The sequence below is a fragment of the Colias eurytheme genome, chromosome 6 (assembly GCF_061535395.1).
Source record: "Colias eurytheme isolate Ceu_HAF_F1 chromosome 6, ilColEury1 Martin Lab GWU primary, whole genome shotgun sequence".
Lineage (NCBI taxonomy): Eukaryota > Metazoa > Arthropoda > Insecta > Lepidoptera > Pieridae > Colias > Colias eurytheme.
In genome coordinates, this window is record NC_142985.1 from 4952770 (window position 1) to 4972213 (window position 19444).

Sequence of the window (19444 nt, forward strand, 5' to 3'; positions counted from 1 at the left end):
CGTAGCAGCAAATATAATAAATTACAGTTAAATCAACCTATCTCAAAAACTATAAGAGATACTTTGATCAAACCAAAAATCGTTGAAAGAGTTAATTAGCATGCATCACCTCTATTTTTTTTAGAATTTTATACCCCGTAGTTATAAAAATAGAGGGGGGGGGACATACTTTTTACGACTTTGAGAGCTGATATCTCAAAAACCGTTCACTTTAAGAAAAATGTTTTTTAGAAAACTTTATATCATTTTAAAAGACCTTTCCATTGATACCCCACACGGGTATGTACATCGAAAAAAAAAATTTCATCCCTCAGTTACATGTATGGGGGGCCCCACCCCCAATTCTTTTTTTTACTATTTAGTGTCATATTTTTGTAGCGGTTCATACAACACATATTCCCATCAAATTTCATCACTGTAGTACTTATAGTTTCCGAGTAAATCGGCTGTGACAGACGGACAGACGGACAGACGGACAGACGGACATGACGAAACTATAAGGGTTCCGTTTTTGCCATTTTGGCTACGGAACCCTAAAAATGGCACCTCGACGATCATCTATATGCATAATATAAACTTTTATTATATTATAATATAAACTTTTATTATAGTTTATGATTTATGTATACTATAACAAGATTTATTCAATTTCATTATGAATATAAATATTATTGTCCTTTTTGAGTCAAACTAAGTATAATGAAACTTAGGGAGATGAAGCAAAATAAAAATAAAAATGTAATAATTATTTATTAGAATCAATGACATCATACTTCCTTGTAAAACTTGGAACAAATAATAAAATGCAAAAGGAGTAACTTCCAATTTGCGTACCCAATACAGAAAGTAGGAATCCGAACTGTCACTTGCAGTACCTACTCAAGACTTTCTCCTGACAATCGTATTTAAATTTTAAACTTGTTATGTTCAATGACCGAACCGCAGGAACGAGCTATTGAAACTCTGTTAGTGGACGTTTAAATAGGTGGAGTCGTCATGCTATACAACAATTTCAATCAGTAAGTCGGCCGCAACTGTTGTAATTAAGGCACCATAATTTTCTTAAAGCAATGGTTCAATTAAAATATTCCATTTTATTCCTTTACACACTCATACATATTTGCCAGAGTAGACATGGTAAGTCTTTACTGTGATATACAATTTTTTAAATATAATACGCTACTACCGAATAAGACTAAATCAACATTACTTTAGGTCAAATAATATCAAACAAAGACTGCAGCTATGAAAAAATAAACTTTGTAATCCCTAAAGAGATATGGAGACAAGCACTCAATCCAACTCCCGTATTAAAATCGCCTGTCACTATAGTAGTGCCAGTACACATCGCGGATAATGATGAGGGTGATATCGATGAAGACGTTGATAATGAAGTACTGGAAGATGCAGAAGATCCTATTGAACCTGTACCTGCTCAGGACCCAATCGAATCGTTACCTGAAGAACCAATTAGCGATATACCTGTGACATCCATAGCACCAACAGTTGCTGATGTAACACAGAAACCAACAATACAGAACGAAGCTTCAGAGTCACCTATTCAAGGTGTGAACGGGACATTGATAAGGTTTCCATGTCGGTGCAATACTGAGCAATGTGGATGTTGTACTGGTGCTTTATTACAGCGATTCAGGATGAAAGTCTGTGGAAATATTTCATTTATTCCTGAAGATTTCGTATTTGATGTCAGACTAAGTGTAAATAACAACACAGTTGTGCGTCGCAGAGTTTCTGGTAAAATATTTTTACAAAGCTTAATTTTAAATTTTACTTACTTTCGAATAGAATTTTTTTGTAAGAATAATAATTATACGTTTGTGCTTCAATTAGTGTTCTACATATATTTTTTTAACAGCTAGCGACCCACCACCAATTTGCATTAACCCAAGAAGAGCACCGTTTGTTCGAGTTTGCGCTGAAATAAGCAATATACGAATAAGGAATGGAAATGCATTCGCTTGTTTGGATATCAATGCTGATATAGGTGGTTTCACAATCTATTCAGCTTCGTTCAGATGTTTCGGGTAACTAATTTAATTCAGATTGCCGTTTTTTAAATATATTCGCAAATTTCTTGACATTATGTTTTTACAGACTAGGTACATCTGGAGTACAAACGGGTTTAAAGCCGAAGCCAGTATCATCAGGACCGAAACCTGTTAATTTATTTGGAAATAATAATAATAATCAACAAGAAGGAACTATATTTGATGCAGCGAGTGGGCTCTTCGGTGGTGGTTCTGACGGTCCTTTAGATGCTATTGGCGATGCCCTGGGTGACTTTTTTGACGGCAGAAGTATGAATTAAATTAATTAAAGAATAAAGATTATTTATTAAATTATTATTACTGTTATGTAAGAAATATCTTAATATTTATTAAAACTAGTGCAGTCTCTTTTGTTTTTGAATTTATAAGATTAACTACATTGTGAAAGTTGGTAAAACCCGATTAATATGTTTCGCTTCTTCGATAAAACCTGTTTAAATCTCTTCAAGTGCACAGACTCGAGCCTTATTCACACAACAAACTTACTCACAAGTTCGCGCCATTCTGTGTTTTAACATTATAATGGTTAAAATTCCGTTTTTCGTGCTCGTGACAGTGACCCTGTTTTTTCAAGCATCTGGAAATATAGCCGGTAAGTATCGATATATTTTTCTGATACATTGTAAAAAAGAATAAACTATTGATTTTAATTAAAATTTTAAACATTATTATCTTGATTTAAAGGTAATGGATCTGTTAACGTGACTAATTTGAATAATCAAGAATCTGAATGGCCTGATAACTCAGCATTGGTGTCGAGATTAAAGATGGGCAATTTTACGATTTTATCACACTTTGCTCGGCAAGAACAAGAGGATGGACAAAATGGATCTTCCACTTCTACGAATAGACGTTGTACTTGTTCTTTAGGCGTATGCAAATGTTGCACTGGATATGTTTTAGATCTATTCAAGCAGAAGGCTTGTATGAGAGTTACATATCACCCTGGAGATTTTGCATTTGACGTTGCTATGTCTATGAACGATAGAATTCTATACGAGAACTCCATCTCAGGTATTTATATTTTAATTATAATATGATTTTAAATTTATGTGTAAATTTCGTGAAATTTATTAATAAATGTGTGAATTTTAGGTAAAAATCCACGTCCCATATGCATTAATCCACCTCGAATGCCGAATTTAAAAATATGTGCCCGGTTTTATAACGTATTTTTCCCTGGCAGAAACTTTCACTTCTGTTTGGCTATGACAGGAAGATGGAGATCATTAGAGCTGTTCAATTTGGTCTTTGATTGCTTAAGGTATGGCAAATTGAATCTTTTTTTATTAGAATGTGGTTTTGGTTAATTGTTTGCTGTGAATTTTAGGTAATTAATTATAATTGTTAACACTTTTTACGGCGAAAGTTATGTTTCGCTTTATTATTTTTTTATTTGTACAAAAGAAAGTAATTTAATACTGTGTTAAAAAATATAAGTTTATATTATTTTTTTATTGCACACAATAATTACTTATTATTTAAATATATTTTTGTGAATATAATCTTTGAATCTGAAATTTTAATTGCACGTTAAATGTGATTTTTTAATTTCAGAATGGGAGCAAACGGTTTAGCCATGGTAAGACCAGAAGAAAATGGTGGGTTGCCTATTCCCAATCCACAAGGAGGTGTTGATGCTGTGATAGATGCTGGCGAAGATGATATCGAAGAATACGACGAACAGAATATAGTTCGATCACTCCTTGAGATATTCGATCGTTAATGAATGCAAATATGCATTTAAATTAGAATTTCATATCTTATCTTAGAGATAGTCGACACAAACATTAAATTATTTATTTATTATTACACTGTGTTTTATTTTAACAGATCATGTACAATATTGTTAAAAAAGTTAACGTTGCGTGAAGATTGGGTGCACACAGATCAATTGCACGAATGGAAAACGTGATAAGTATATAATTTATACCTCGTTATCTTCTTGTGTCTCTCGATAAACTGAGAAAATGGTCGGGCATGATATTGAAAATGGCTATTTAATGATGACCAGTGGTGGTGCGTCTACATGCGCAGGAGTTTCTCTAGAAAGTCCCGCAAGTCAGTTGCGTTCGAGCAGAGCACATCTTGCATACAAATCGACATCGATCCTTTATATCTGTTTGATTTGACGTAACATACCTATGTCCCGTCATTTGATTTGTATACTTTGAGAAAGCAAGTTTGGAACCTTATATTCGCGGTAATATATACTTATAGCATAATGAAAATGAAAGGGATCGTTTTGTTTTTGTTTGTGGCCGGCTGCGGTGTGACCTCATCATTGGGTAAGTATATCAAATTTTAAATATACATATCTTTATAATTCTTATGCACAAAACTATTACATGTTTTGCATTTATTTAATGACTTAATGAATAATTTTAGGTCATGGAAAATCTTTTGGTTTGTGGAATAATGAAGACAACGTTATGGATGTTACTGATTTCTCTGTTTATTATGATTTAAATACAAATGAGGTACATAATATTATCAATTATCATATATACTAATTCGTAAACATAAAATATATTGTTTGGTATGATATAACGTAAAGGTAACATTTCGTTGACTTTATGTAAATCATGAGAATTTGCATAAAATTTGGATAAATATTTGATTAATTTTTTAGACAATACGGCGGATGATGCCCAGGCCCTGGTACAGGCCTGGATGGTTCATACGTCTCCCATTCATGGGTGGACCCTGCCAATGTAAAGAATTGAAATGCACCTGCTGCACTGGAATAAGATTCCAAGCATTAAACTATGATAGACGTAGTAAGTATCAGTTTTATTTGTTATGGCAAAATATAGATTTAAAAAATATCTAGCCTATCTGAATTCTGATACACAGTCTATGTTTCCTTTTTGTTCCTTGTTATAAAAGTCCTTAATTCTTGCTTGGAATAGTTTATGGTTCAGTCATTTGGGCACCGATTTTTTTTGGAATTTTATTAAAATCTAGCATTGAATGAAAATATTAATTATTATGTGTATTTTAAATACTTCATTTATTTTCCTCTTTTCCTCCCGGGCTAGGTTAATTTATTTTGTTAAATCGTCACAGATTACGCCAATTGTTATGACAAACAGTTTGTTCTACTGGCTAATTTAAAGATGAATTTAAAAATGTGTGTTTCTTTTCAGCATGTACAATTATAGAGTATGAGCCCGAAGACTCAATGTTCACGATGGAAGTCAAAATGAGCAACGTCACAGTATATCAAAGAATGTTCTCAGGTATGTCACAGTTGCCCTAATTGAATACCACATTAGGGTGACATAGTTACATATTATGTATCCGTTTCAGAACCGTTACGAATCGATTTAGTTTTATAAGGTCATATATTAGGCTTTCCCTCCTAATGTGCAAAATTGGTATCGTTGTTATTGTTTTCAATTGACTGCCAAAGAAAAAATGCAATCTCATGTAGTACCTACCGTTTCCTGCAAATATTTTTTTTATTTATTATTTAGTACGTTATGATGTTATAATAAAGGGAACTAAAATATAGAATATTTTAAAATGATGGAAAATAGCAGAAACCTATAAAATACCTAGGCAAGGAACAAAAAATTAATACTCTATTCGAATTTGATAAAATGCTAAATAGGTAACTATTGTCTAGTGAAATAACTCCAAGTTTTAGATTTAGATTAATAATCATAATATATTGTGTACCTATAGTTATGTCACCGGTCGAATCGATCTATCTATCGTCCCTGTCGGTTTGTGAGTCAGATTCTAATTTGATGGAGTCGCTTACATACATCTCTATTTTACAAACTGATTATCTAAACGAAAAAGTTGGTGTCGAGCAAAACAAACCGTCACGGTTGTAACATTTAGGCGGCAATCCAAAGTCCTAACCAAGTAACACACATTCCTAAATAATAGTAAGTATATTTAAAAATAAAAACGTCAATTAAACTAAGTAAAAACGAACAGAATAAAAGAAACGTTAAAATATTGCAAATGATAATAATTTTACTCCAATTAAGTGTAATAAATCATACTTCATTACCTACGTATTCAATCTTTTTATAGTTTGTGATTTATCATACATTTATTCATACTAGATATGCTAGAAGTAATATGGTTTTGATGAGATATAACGAATTAATAGTAAATCACTTGAAAGTTATTCAGAGCCATGCGAGTCCAAGAATTCCATGAATCATATGAAAGTAGAGTTTTTACTTTAATTATCATCGATTGTAGTTAGCATAAACTGTTATGTTTAGTTACGATCTTTATAAAAAGTATGCATAGTAAAAAAATTAAACTCTATTATTACGGATTAAGGCTTGGTCCTTGGAGCCTGGAAGATATAGGCCATAACACTGTGTTATGTATAACTCACAGGGAATATAGTATGTTGCAATTTTGTACGAAGCAATGTTTAACCAAGGTACCTAAATAATAAAATAAACCAGCCAAGTGCAAGTCGGACTCGCGCACGAAGAGGTTCCGTACTATGGGGATATATTATTATTTTTTTATTTTTTAGTACATAGTTATTTAGTAGTTGTTATAGCGGAAACAGAAATACATCTTTTGTGAAAATTTCAGCTTTCTAGCTCTCACGGTTTATGAGATGCAGCCTGGAGACAGACAGACAGCGGAGGCTTAGTAATCCCGTTTTACCCTTTCGTACGGAACCCTAAAAACAGCTTATACGGAACCCTCGATGCACGAGTTCGACTCGCACTTGTTTTTTTTTAGGTGTAGGATGCTTTTACGTATACCCAATGTGCTCGTGGAACAACAATAACATTAAAACTAATTTCCCAAATAATAATTAATGTATTTTTTTGCAGCTCGTAATCCACCGCCCTTCTGTGTACCCATTCCTGTGCCATATTTACCACCGGGCCTCGTTGATATGTGCATTCGGCTTTTCGACGTATCCGTTGTGGATCAAAAATTCCACGTGTGCATGGATATGGATACACGAATCGACAAAGCTCCCGTTTTGGTATGTATTGCTATAAAATGTTATGTAGTAGTAGCGTTTAGCTACTATTATGTATTCTGTGGTAGTAGGTAACTAGTGTGCCTATGTACCATAGCCACACATAGGTACGCAACGTTGTTTGTTTATTAAAGAGAAAGATCGATTTTTCTAGCTCGTAGGTGTACAGGCAGTACGGGGTGTACCGGTGTAGGTACCTAAGCTACAGCCTAGTGTTTATCCTGCAGCTTCATAAAGTTTAAAAGTAATAAGTCATGGACATTTGGAAAATTAAGTTGGTAAAAAAATGCATAAGTTATCAAATCGTAAAATTCAAAATACGATAATCAAATCGTAAAATTCAAAATAGGTACTCGCGTAAAATATACAAGAACTTGTGATAGCTCTTTCTTTTTAGTTCTTTATTTTTTAAAATCATGGCACATAGGTACCTACCTAACTACTTGTCATTAATTTCGATTATTTCCTATAAAGGTATTATTCTGTGGTATTATTATTTTAAATTCATCAATTTCAATAAAGGAATTTCCTCAATTCGACTGCATTTTTAAAGTGAAACTTTTATTACATCGTCTCAAACTTTTTGGTCTGTGTAGCGCATGTCGCGTGTATCGCGGCTGCCGAGTAGGTATACTTACCTACTCGGCAGCCGACCGTCACGCGACATGCGCTACACAAAGCAGTGTTCGGAACCGTTCGAACAGTTTCACTTTTACCGTGGGTACTATGTAGTACATAGTAACTCAATGGTTCCAACATACCTTTTATAACTTCTAGATTCTTCACTGGGACTGTATGGACATGGGACCCGGTGGCATCGGTTTGTCCAAACCAGGAAACAACAACAACATCGCATCTGAATCCACGAGTGTAACCACTACGCCAGAGCCCCCGCAAGTCGATAGCGATGTCTTTGATCCCGTTAATGCAGACAAAGAAACTACAACAAACGCAGTATTCAGGAATAGCATTAAATATATTTAAATATTCACTGTGTTTTATTTCACGACTTTTGATTTTTATTCTTACCGAATGGGATTTAGTTATTTGCAGTTTGCACTGTTATGGTATTCACTCGTAGCATTTGAAAATCAATCGAAATTAATAATAGATTAATAAATTATTTGTTCATACAAGGTTCACTCCATTTTAAATTAAAAATTACACTTCACAAATAATTAAAGGAAAAGGACCCGAAACCGAATGTGGAATAACAAATTAAGTACAAATTCGAAGTTCAAACTATGTTTTTTTTAAATAACTGGCAAAAATTGGCGGGAACGATGATAGCTGGCAGCCAAGTCTATAATCTATGGAAATCAAATAGTTTCCTTTTTTCTTGTACGGCAATAAGACTGAATTATGTTTCACGTTTTAAAAGTAGGGAAACAATTATTTTCATTAAGATTTAAACACGCGTCACGCGTATAATCAAAACAATAGCACATTTTAATCCAAAAAAGAAAAAGAAAATGCGAACCGATTAAGGAATGTAGTTGATATACCTTACTTTGCGTAGCAAAAATATTCAAAATCTTTGGTAAAAACTAAAAAGGTATTTTCAAAATCGGTTCATCCAGTCAAAAGTGCTGATATAAATTAGTAAATATAAAATAGGAGTCCCGCTTCGTAGCTGTACCTTAAAAAAAAAAGTAACCTGCACCTTACAGACGTCCGGAAAAAGTATATTCTCGGCATAAATAAAACTGCTCATGTTACGGACCACAATAATTTTCCGACAGTTTGCAATTTCGATAGAACTAGATCACAACTATATAAATTATTATAATCTCATAGTTTTTTTTACAATCTTAGAGTGACAAACTCTAACAAATAGACTGCGATTTCCTTTGCATAAAGGACCGAAAGTGGAAGAAATATAATCATTGGCGTTGAAATTGGACACTGGTCGGCTCTCAGAGCATAGGTTTAGAGCTAGCGCGCACGAGCAACTTTGTCTCCGCAACTATTTTGTCTCTCCCATCAATTTGTATGGGGAGTTGCGTCGCTACGTGCGCGCACTTTCATACTAGCCCATAGGTGGGAGAGACAAAATAGTTGCGGAGACAAAAAAGTTGCGGAGACAAAGTTGCTCGTGCGCGCTCGCTCTTATTCCTCTGAGGGTCGGCTTGTTAATTGCTCCGAGCTCTCGTCCGAGCTGGTCATTGACACTTGACAGATAGCTGACAAATGACAACTGACAAGTCATAAATGTCAAGTTACTATTAAATCTATGGCCTATGCGGTGCTTCAATATTCAGCGTTTTCAGCCTTGTTCAAAGTGTAAATACCTTTTACAAATTGTTTTAAAAATAAAATATTGAATAATTCATTATCTATTTATGATATATATTATGTTTTAAGATTGCCGTACATTGCTATTCGAGTGAAGGTGATTACTATATGAATATTTTCCAATTCGGTTTCTGTTTCTTGTAGGTCCTCTATATTGTCCGACTATAAAAATGGGTGATAGCGATGATTATTATTATGGTGACGGGTTAGTAAAATAAGCTTGCACGGTGTGTGTTATATGGCTTTATGTGTGCAAGTTTAAATTCGTATCTTATTACTGTATACTATGTCATTCTGTTGATGTTAAAATAATGCTTACAAAATTGAAGCACCGGTATGCTTAGTGTTAAATATTGCTTGGAGATGTTGAAAAATCTTACTTCTACCACACGCATTTGCCAATTTCTGTATAAAACATTTTAAGTACCTACCTATTACAAATATTTTTAGCACACTATTCTTACACACACCTTCTCTATTTCTTTTCCTAAATATTTAAAGACCTATTTATAGATAGATCCACTCAAAGAAACATTTTTATAATTATAATAGCTTTGCATAAGTATCAAGGATCATTTTAAATAGTAGAAACAAACTCAATGAGTGTAACAATATAATATAACAAAACAAATGCTGTTTATATGTATTTTTTGGACTTATGATTGAAGTTTGAAACACATTTTGGTTATTGTTTAGGTAAATAGTGAAAACCAAACTATAATCTGTTTATATAAAATAATATAGACAAACATATTTTCCAAAAAAGTATAATAATAAGTACCTATCATCAATAAATTTATACAAAAAAAATTCTTGATATTGTCAATTTATTTTGTCATTTAACTTTTGAACACAACTATTTTTGGTAAAATTAAATTTCAATTCATGTTTGTCTTGTTTCTGTTATTGTGTTGTGTTTCTTTAATTTGTCTAACTATATTTTATTCCTATAGAGCCATGGATTCCCTAGGCCCAGCACCGGAGGTGACCTATAATTGGGTAGACATTACGAGTGATTTCTTTAAACACATACAAGGTAAAGCCATTTACACAATTTATTTATTTAAATTAAATCACACATCAATTTCACGAGCAGATCGCTACCCAAAAAAAATTTGTACTAATACTACTACAATGGGATATAGCTTACAGTTATATAATTAAGTGTATTACAATAAATTCATATTTAAAAATTCGATAATTTACAATGTACTGTAAATTTAATTACTAGCCGTGCCGTGCAGTTTCAGCTGTGGACGGACACACATACAAAATCAAGTATTTTTATAGCTCATATGTTATTCTGATGTATAACTTATATCCTGTAAAGTTTCATCCAAATCCGTCCAGTAGTTTTTACCTGAAAGAGTAGTGAATTTGGCTCGATTTTTTATCTATACTAATATTATAAAGAGGAAAAGTTTGTAATTATGTAATTATGTATTGTTTTCACGCCTAAACTTCTTAACCGATTTTGATGAAATTTGGTACAGACAATCTTTAGACCCTGACAAAGAACATAGGCTACCTTTTATTGCGTGGTACATATGTACCACGGGCGAAGCCGGGGCGGACCGCTAGTAACTATATATACTAATAAGGTATTTTTATTAGATCTGCAGTTAGGTGAACTGCTTCATGATGGCCACCTCTTTGGACTGTTTGAGGCTATGTCAGCAATTGAAATGATGGACCCCAAGATGGACGCCGGCATCATGTGCAATAGAGGCAACCCAAAACCTTTGAATTTTCAACAGGCGGTTGCAGTAAGTTAAACCTTCTTTTTCCAATTTTTTTTCAAATTGTTCTACTTATTTAATGCAGCATTTTTTGATTTTTCAACTTATTTTTGGTATTAATAATATTATCCCTAACGAAAGTAACTCTGTCTGTCTGTTACGCTTTCCCGCTTAAACCTCTCAACCGATTTTGATGAAATTTGACACAGACAATCTTTAGACCCTGACAAAGAACACGGGCGAAGCCGGGGTGGACCCCTACATAGTTTAATACTATAATAATATAAAATATATAAGTTTTTATTAATGTAAATAGTATATTATTCTAACACAATTAGAAATCCAATTCTGATTCATTGCTATGTTATTTATTCACCTTTCTGTCATTTGAAATGAAGGTGAATTGAAAGCTTTTCATATTGATATAGTTTAAATAATTTTACATTTTCCAGTGTGGCAAGTTGAAAATTGATGACTTGGAACCCAGCGAGTTGATAGGCATAATAGATGCGACCATGGCTTGTATTGTCTCATGGCTTGAGGGACATTCACTAGCACAAACAGTGTTTACCAATCTATACCTTCATCAGCCATACTCTATACCAAATAAGACATTGAAGGCATATTGTGTTGCCATTTATAAATTACTGGACTGCATCAGGGAATGTATTAATAAGTAAGTTCTCTTTAATTTTTATTGTTTATAATGAATTGGGTGATAAGTGAATAGTTAAGGTATTGCATAGCTTCTATCGCGGGCCTTGAGCGCGGGGACCGAATCGAGAAATTCCGTAACGAAAAAACCTCACGCTCCCCACTCCGACGGGCACGGATGTGTGGCTGGAAGGCATAGCATGCAATAGCTTTACCGCGGCAGTCCCCGAGTGCCACACGTCTTTTTTTTGTTTTTTAGTGTTTTAACCTGCTTTCATAAATTGCAGATTTTACCTTTTTTACCTTTTTGTTGTTCAGTATTATGTATACAATTTTATACTGTGATGATGGTTAATACATCATAAATATTACAATAAAGTTTACACACATGTGAAATAATAAAATAATTTGTCCAATCTAATACAGCATAAAAGTTAGATTACCCACTAGCAAAGGAAATCTATTAGTGAAATAGTTCTCATTATTATTCCAGAAAAAATATTTGAATAATTTTTTTTTATAGGGTCAATTAATTAAGATAATGATTATGTATTTAATTGTATTTATGATGAATAAATGATTTGATTCGATTTGATTTGATAATTATATTAACATTTTTCAGAGCCCAAGTATTTGAAGAAGAGGATTTCCTTCCAGTTGGCTATGGTTATAGATTAGGGTCTACTCCGCTGTCTGGTAACTCGAATGACGCAAGTCTAGATGTCACAGAACAGAAATGTATCGCCATGCTACGAGAACAGGAAGAGGAATTGAATAAGAAAGCAAAGAGTATTGAAGATGAGGTATGTTTTTATTTATTCTTTTCTGGGTTATAGTATAATGTAGTATGTAGTATTGATTAAAATTCACATAAAATATTGAAAAAACTATTTTAAACTTTAAAAATGAGTGATTTTACACAGAATTGGCAAGGATTAGCTTAAAATTCCATGAAAAAAAATATGGTTTGTTTGTGTAAGGAACATTTCTATCAGTAACTACAGCTATTAATTTTATATTTGATATTCTTTGCTTTAAGTAATTTAGTTCTCAATTCATTGGTTCTCTGAGTATACTCTTATTGTAAATAGTATAAACAAGCAAACAATAATAATAAATTAGTGTGAACACAGGCTCCTGAAAAACAGTTTACAACTATATTAGGAGCCTGGGTCATTAATTTTTTGAAACATATTATAATGGTGCAAATAAATGATGTATGTATTTATTTATTTAATTAAAGTGATTGAATATTTTCAGGCTAACAACGGCTGGGCAGCTCTAGCCGCTCGAATAAGGTTTACTAGAATGTTTTATCAAGCGCTTCTATTGATAACGAAACGAGACTCCCAATCTGGGGCAGATTGTGTCGCATTGTTGAATGGATGCTCCGAAATGATGAAGGTTATCATAAAAACCGCTGGGAAAGGAACTCAGCCTGTTGAAAATTGTAAGTTGCTTTTTTTTAAAGGGTATTAATAGGTATTTTATGTCTTATTCTGAAATTGATTAGTTTGAACTTAGTCAATTATCCCAAAGCTTTGAATTAATTCCATTTTTATGCCCAATCACACAATAAATAATAACTAGCTGTACTGCGCGGTTTCACCCGCATTGCTCCGCTCCTGTTAGTTTTAGCGTGATGATATAGTATAGCCTATCGGTGTTAGATAGCCCATTTATCGAGAAAGGTCTCGAAAGAATTTTTCAAATCGGATCAGTAGTTCCTGAGATTAGCGCAAACAAACAAACAAACTCTTCAGCTTTATAATATCAGTATAGATAAATAGATATTGTAAATCACTTCATTCAAGTCATATTTATTTACAAAGACTATGTACGCCACTTAAATGTAACTGTACTGTTTACTGTTTTTCATCACTGCTTTGATAATAAGTATTTTATTTAAATAAAGAATCATGCGTAACAATTTTTTTTATTGCATATTTCAGCTGACGCACCAAATCCAATGGGTTTTGAGCCAATGATAAACCAACGTTTACTGCCGCCCACATTTCCGCGCTACACAAGAATCAAACCTCGTCCTGAGGCTTTGCAATATTTTGACGAGATCGTCACAAGATTGCGACACGCGTGGAAAATCACGTCTTGTACTAATTTTCATACTGCTTTGGTAAGATTTGTTGTAATTGTATATTGTTTGTTGATATGAAAAAAAGTGCTAATACAAAAAAAAACTGAACTGTATTCACATTTAAAAAGTTAGTGGCTTATCGCTGTGCTGTCGACTTAGGATGAAGTTTATAAATAAACCGTTATTTAGCTAATGCATAGCTTCTATCGCGGGCCTTGAGCGCGGGAACCGAATCGAGAAATTCTGTAACGAAAAAACCTCACGCTCCCCACTCCGACGGGCTCGGAGGTGTGGCTTGAAGGCATGCTATGCAATAGCTTTACCGCGGCAGTCCCCGAGTGCCAGACGTCTTTTTTTATCTAAGAAATAATCAATAGCTTAATAAATTTTAGGAATGAAACATGCCACTTTTATTAAATGATAACTTTAAATTTATATTCATCTTAAATACAATATTTCCAGGATTTCTTCATGGAATTCAGCCGGCAACGTGCGTGCATTCTCTCACGATCAGCGCTACAGTTGCTATACTTGAGTCCATCCCCCGCGTCTATGGCGTCCATGGCTCAAGGTGCCTTAAACACTGGTCCAACCGGTCAGACGAGACCACATCACGTGTTTATCGAGATTTTAAGGGATTCGGTCAAGTGTTTTGTTAATCCGCCTGCGTTGACCGCTAAATCTACGTCTGGTGCGCCTCCAGTGAGTAATATATCATTTTTTGAAGTGAAAACTTCTTTAGCGGCGTTGAGCACTTTTTCTGTAATGGGTATAAAATCTTAAACTCACGTCAGGACACGTGACCTGATCGAAAAAGCGTAAGACGGATGGATATCAAACATGCTCAACGTTAATAATCAAATTTTCACTTCTTCCGGCACTCACGGAGTGCAACCCGTCTTTTTTTATATGTTTTCACAGTATGTGCTGATACAACACTATCAATTTAATTGCATGTTTATATTAGACAAACTCACAAAAAAGAACATCATAGCCTATTCTTTGCAAAAATGACTAATGATGATTTTTTCACAAATCATCTATGATATGAAATATTGAAAAAGTATTATTTTTCGCTGACGTAATAATATTATGTGATTTGTATTTCAATAAGCAATTTCGATAATTATCCGTATATTTCAAATTATCAGTCCACATTGAATCATTGCCTCCAGCCAGATTAATTTATTTTTTTTACTCTAATAACATATTAATTCTATAATACCAATATATTTAAACAAATAATATTAAATTTTCTCAGGCTCGCGAATTCGTAGAGAATTTCCTTGCGCGTTGCGTGCGTCCGTTCGCCGTGCTACTGCAAGTGTGCGGCCACAACCGCGCGAGGCAACGCGACAAACTCGCCATGTTGCTTGATGAGTTCGCGACTTTGCAGGAAGAGGTTATAATTGCATTGAGTTACATGTACTACGTACTAGAGAGGACATCGCTACTACACTTTTTTTAACACGAGTTAGAGTCAATCGTCTCAAACTCAATTTTTTTGTTACATTGATTGGTTTTAATTGATAAGTTTATTCATATTTTTTTTAATAAGATAAACAGTATTTATTTGTTACATTGATTGGTTTTAATTTATAAGTAATAAGAGGCAGAATATCTACAAAGTGTAAGACTCACTAGCCGCCCCGCGCCACCGCGCTTGTTGCACATATTTTGTTTGTGGTGCCCTCTCTAGTAATAATACCTCAACGTATAATTGCTTATTTTTAAATCACAAGATGCTATTTAAATGTTTCATAATTTTCAGAGGAGGTTATTTTTAAATGTGTTATAGTAGCTATACACAGACAATTTTGTTTTTGTAACATTTCCAATGTCATCCATGGACATTCATGCTAGGCTGATTGATTGGATATGAAGTAAATGGATTTTCACTAAAATATTTTTTATCCACTAATATTTTATTATTTTTATTTGTTGTTTTCATCAAACAAACATGCTCTAATATATATCTTACATATTTCGAATATTAATTCTTTTATTAATATGACTAGCTTTTCGCCCGCGTCTTCGCCCGCGTTTTCAAAGGAAACCCCGCATAGTTCCCGTTCCCGTGGGATTTCCGGGATAAAACCTATCCTATGTGTTAATCCAAGTTACCCTCTATATATGTGCTAAATTTCATTATAATCGGTTCAGTAGTTTATACGTGAAAACCATACATACATACAAACCTTTCCTCTTTATAATATTAGTATAGATTTATCCCACTTTTTCTTGAAATGGGTACTCGACGAGTTCCAATACACATCTAGATCACAAGCAAATAAAAAATTTAATTTATTTTTCCAGGCGGAAAGTGTAGACGCGTTAGTTAGTAGTGCGGCGGGAACTCCGCCGCGTGCGTGCTTCGGCACTTGGATACTGTACCACGTGTTGAGAGTTATGATCGCTTATCTTTTGAGTGGTTTGGAGCTTGAGTTGTACAGTGTACATGAGTACCATTATATATTTTGGTGAGTGTATTTAGATATGATGTTAATGTAGATAATTAATAGTTCTTCATTGGTTTTAGTGTGCACGGTAGTACACTTTCTTTTCTATCTCTTCAAATAAGTTGAGATTGAGTAGATAAAGGATTGGCAGGAATATTGTAGGTGTTTGTTCTATTTATCTTTTTGAAGAGAATATATTATTTTATGGTTAAAAATCATATCTATGTGATAGTTCAGAATGCAATGAATTTAGATTTAGAAACGTAAAATTCTTAACGTAATAAATATTATCTCTATTTAAATAACATTTAATAATTCTCCTGAGCACAGTAATGTCCGTATTTTCACACAACAAATCCTATGCATTTTTATTGTATTATTGAAGTGAAAACTTCTTTAGCGGCGTTGAGCACTTTTTCTGTAATGGGTATAAAATCTTAAACTCGCGTCAGGACACGTGACCTGATCGAAAAAGCGTAAGACGGATACCATTCCAAAATATCAAACATGCTCAACGTTAACAATCAAGTTTTCACTTCTGCCGGCACTCCCGGAGTGCAACCCATCTTTTTTTTATTTTTACCTGCTGGCATGATATTATTATGTTTACTCGATGCAATACATGTACTTAAATAATTACATATATCAGGTATCTATACGAGTTTCTCTACGGCTGGCTGGTATCAGCGCTCGGTCGAGCTGAAGGTCTCTCCGGGGAAGCGGGAAGACGATGTGAAAAGAAAAGCGGTGCCCGAAAGTTGAAGAAACGTGCTCGCCCGTACGCGAGGGAGGGGTTATTGTGCCAAGTACTGCAAAATATGTGTGGAGGGTACTATAAGGTAGGTTTACTTTGATTTTAAGTCTTTAATGTAACTAGATTTCCGCCCACAACTTCGCCAGTCGCCTTTATAGTATTTTCTTATGTTTGATTTTACGCGAGTATTATACATTTAGAAATTAAAGACTTTTTAACGGATTTTAAACGCGATTTATTCATTCTATTATTTTCCCGACGTTTCGAACACTTTACAGCGAGCGTGGTCACGGGGAGACTGAGATGTTATACGTCTTGACGGTCATTCAAAAATTGCTGTTTGTAAACTACCTCTACCTATTCCTCGCCTTTAATCATAAGAAATTTTCGGTGGAAAGTAATTTATATCATTCTAGCAAAGTTATCTTTAGACTAATAGTTTATATCTGTGTAATCATACCCGTGTGACGTGAAAGAAGACAATAATGGATTTTTTCTTGCCTGCTCTTCTCTCTAAAACCTTTTTTTGAATTGGTAACTAATTGCTATGTAATTTAACGATCATATCAGTGTTACGGGGGTTTATAGACGACTAGATTTCCGCCCGCGGCTTCGCCCGCGTTTTCAAAGGAAAACCCGCATAGTTCCCGTTCCCGTGGGATTTCCGGGATTGCGTCATTTTCCCGGGATAAAAAGTAGCCTATGTCCTTTCTCGGGTATCCTAATATTTCCATACCAAATTTCATGAAAATTGTTTCAGTAGTTTAGGCGTGATTGCGTAACAGACAGACATACAGAGTTACTTTCGCATTTATAATATTATTATGGATGGGTCGCACATTGAAATGAAACATAAGATAACCTCCTTATTTTCGTGGCTTAATAATAGTATTCTATAAAATTTACAGGCGCTCGTAGCGTTCAAGTTGCAAGGCAAGATCCGTCAGCCCCAATCGCAGTTCGACAACGAAGCGGTGCGCTACAAGCACAGGTTCGCGCCGCTCTCCGTGCTCACACCGCCGCAGGTGCACTACCATGAGTTCTGTGAAATGACACAACCACTACAGTAAGAATTTATTAAATAATGTTTTTTTTTGCTGACGGTATGATAAACTGCAACTTAACAGTAAGGTGCGCTACAAGCACAGGTTCGCGCCGCTTTCCGTGCTCATACCGCCGCAGGTGCACTACCACGAGTTCTGTGAAATGACACAACCACTACAGTAAGAATTTATTAAATAATGTTTTTTTTGCTGACGGTATGATAAACTGCAACTTAACAGTAAGGTGCGCTACAAGCACAGGTTCGCGCCGCTCTCCGTGCTCACACTGCCACAGGTGCACTACCACGAGTTCTGTGAAATGACAAAACCGTTGCAGTAAGTACTTTTTTGCTGACGGTACAAGGCATAACGAACTACTGAAAAGTTTTTTGCTGACGGAACAAAGCGGAACAGACGATGGGCCTCTTTTTTGCTAACGGTATAACAAAATGCAATTCGCGACGCTCACCGTGCTCACAACGCTAATGTTGCCTTATCTGTAAATATTTTCTTTTGTTATAGGTATGAAAATCCTGTGATTTTGTACTTTGGCGGTTGCAAGCATTTCCAGCAAGCAAGGAATCTCTTGGAGACTATCACAACACCTGATCAAGAGGTAATATAAATTTTATGACATTGATTTACTATTTCATACAGCACTTCGAATATACGCAAATGAAATAAATGAATAAATAAGGTAGTCTGTAAAAATATGTATGTAAATTCCATGAGCAAAATCTTTTTCATCCAACTCTGTCCTGAAAGTAAATCAAATATAACAAAAAGATACATAATATTGTAGAGTAGCACTTCTTAGTCCGAGGTCTCCAAATAAAAAGCCTTATTTCATCTTATCATTATTGTCCTTGATTTGCTCATTTTCAAACTTTCATGCTCTATCTTTACATTTATAAGAAGACACAAACATTGGTTGCGATTATAATATTTTTTTTCCTTTTTCTTTTCAGGTCACAGATCTCTTAAAAGTGGCAAAAACAAATTTCATAGTACTAAAGCTTTTAGCAGATGGCCATAAGAAAGACTCCACAACTCAACCTGAATTCGATTTCTCTGTACATAGACATTTTCCTATTATCAAATTGGTTTAAATATATTGTATTTTATTTATAAATGCTAGTCGTTTATGTATGAGATATTATACGCTCAAATATACATGTTTTGCAAGTGTAATTCGTTTTTATTATTCCTTTTAAAACGGGTTTTAATAAGTTCTTTTATGTTTATTTCGGTCATGTGTATATTTTATTGTGTTATTAATTTAATATACAAACTGAAGAAATGAGAAACTGTGTGTGAGTGTGGTTGTGTGTGTGTACGAATGTGATCGTGAGTTTGTT

At 34.1% G+C, this 19444-nt stretch overlaps 4 protein-coding genes across 8 annotated transcripts; all 4 read left to right on the plus strand.

Moving 5' to 3' along the window:
• The first annotated feature begins 971 nt into the window (after positions 1-971).
• On the plus strand, positions 972-2417 carry LOC149907635 (uncharacterized). Its single transcript, XM_090102652.1, has 4 exons — positions 972-1137; positions 1216-1755; positions 1877-2045; positions 2116-2417. The coding sequence occupies exons 1-4, from the start codon at positions 1071-1073 to the stop codon at positions 2327-2329; spliced, it is 990 nt and encodes a 329-aa protein (XP_089958778.1). The 5' UTR covers positions 972-1070; the 3' UTR covers positions 2330-2417.
• Positions 2418-2532: 115 nt separating this feature from the next.
• Positions 2533-3876, plus strand: LOC149907636 (uncharacterized). Its single transcript, XM_090102655.1, has 4 exons — positions 2533-2661; positions 2754-3083; positions 3165-3333; positions 3627-3876. The coding sequence occupies exons 1-4, from the start codon at positions 2592-2594 to the stop codon at positions 3793-3795; spliced, it is 738 nt and encodes a 245-aa protein (XP_089958781.1). The 5' UTR covers positions 2533-2591; the 3' UTR covers positions 3796-3876.
• Positions 3877-4015: 139 nt separating this feature from the next.
• Positions 4016-8036, plus strand: LOC149907637 (uncharacterized). The gene is made up of 6 exons (XM_090102653.1): positions 4016-4357; positions 4458-4549; positions 4702-4849; positions 5219-5311; positions 6893-7050; positions 7825-8036. Exons 1-6 carry the CDS (start codon positions 4294-4296, stop codon positions 8029-8031), a joined length of 762 nt encoding a protein of 253 aa, XP_089958779.1. The 5' UTR covers positions 4016-4293; the 3' UTR covers positions 8032-8036.
• Positions 8037-9233: 1197 nt separating this feature from the next.
• On the plus strand, positions 9234-19277 carry Naa35 (N-alpha-acetyltransferase 35). 5 transcript variants are annotated; one of them, XM_090102645.1, is made up of 15 exons: positions 9234-9330; positions 10296-10378; positions 10957-11108; positions 11534-11757; positions 12358-12538; positions 12996-13185; positions 13688-13869; positions 14293-14532; positions 15092-15232; positions 16147-16310; positions 16939-17128; positions 17952-18068; positions 18226-18266; positions 18609-18702; positions 19055-19277. In XM_090102645.1, the coding sequence occupies exons 1-15, from the start codon at positions 9281-9283 to the stop codon at positions 19193-19195; spliced, it is 2190 nt and encodes a 729-aa protein (XP_089958771.1). In that variant the 5' UTR covers positions 9234-9280; the 3' UTR covers positions 19196-19277. The 5 variants fall into 5 exon arrangements, with proteins under 5 accessions (XP_089958771.1, XP_089958773.1, XP_089958772.1 ...); XM_090102647.1 differs by having other exon boundaries at positions 9292-9439; XM_090102646.1 differs by lacking the exon at positions 9234-9330 and adding an exon at positions 9482-9547.
• The last annotated feature ends 167 nt before the right edge of the window (positions 19278-19444 follow it).

Bases quoted from the DNA above. Each gene is read 5' to 3' on its own strand.
- LOC149907636 (XM_090102655.1), top strand. From the start codon at position 2,592: ATGGTTAAAATTCCGTTTTTCGTGCTCGTGACAGTGACCCTGTTTTTT. The intron at 3,084-3,164 runs GTATTTATATTT...TGTGAATTTTAG, and splicing joins ATACGAGAACTCCATCTCAG to GTAAAAATCCACGTCCCATA. The intron at 3,334-3,626 runs GTATGGCAAATT...TTTTAATTTCAG, and splicing joins TTGGTCTTTGATTGCTTAAG to AATGGGAGCAAACGGTTTAG.
- LOC149907637 (XM_090102653.1), top strand. From the start codon at position 4,294: ATGAAAATGAAAGGGATCGTTTTGTTTTTGTTTGTGGCCGGCTGCGGT. The intron at 4,358-4,457 runs GTAAGTATATCA...GAATAATTTTAG, and splicing joins CGGTGTGACCTCATCATTGG to GTCATGGAAAATCTTTTGGT. The intron at 4,850-5,218 runs GTAAGTATCAGT...GTTTCTTTTCAG, and splicing joins ATTAAACTATGATAGACGTA to CATGTACAATTATAGAGTAT.
- LOC149907635 (XM_090102652.1), top strand. From the start codon at position 1,071: ATGGTTCAATTAAAATATTCCATTTTATTCCTTTACACACTCATACAT. The intron at 1,756-1,876 runs GTAAAATATTTT...TTTTTTTAACAG, and splicing joins TGTGCGTCGCAGAGTTTCTG to CTAGCGACCCACCACCAATT. The intron at 2,046-2,115 runs GTAACTAATTTA...ATGTTTTTACAG, and splicing joins GCTTCGTTCAGATGTTTCGG to ACTAGGTACATCTGGAGTAC.
- Naa35 (XM_090102645.1), top strand. From the start codon at position 9,281: ATGGCCTATGCGGTGCTTCAATATTCAGCGTTTTCAGCCTTGTTCAAA. The intron at 10,379-10,956 runs GTAAAGCCATTT...TATTTTTATTAG, and splicing joins TTTCTTTAAACACATACAAG to ATCTGCAGTTAGGTGAACTG. The intron at 18,703-19,054 runs GTAATATAAATT...TTTTCTTTTCAG, and splicing joins TCACAACACCTGATCAAGAG to GTCACAGATCTCTTAAAAGT.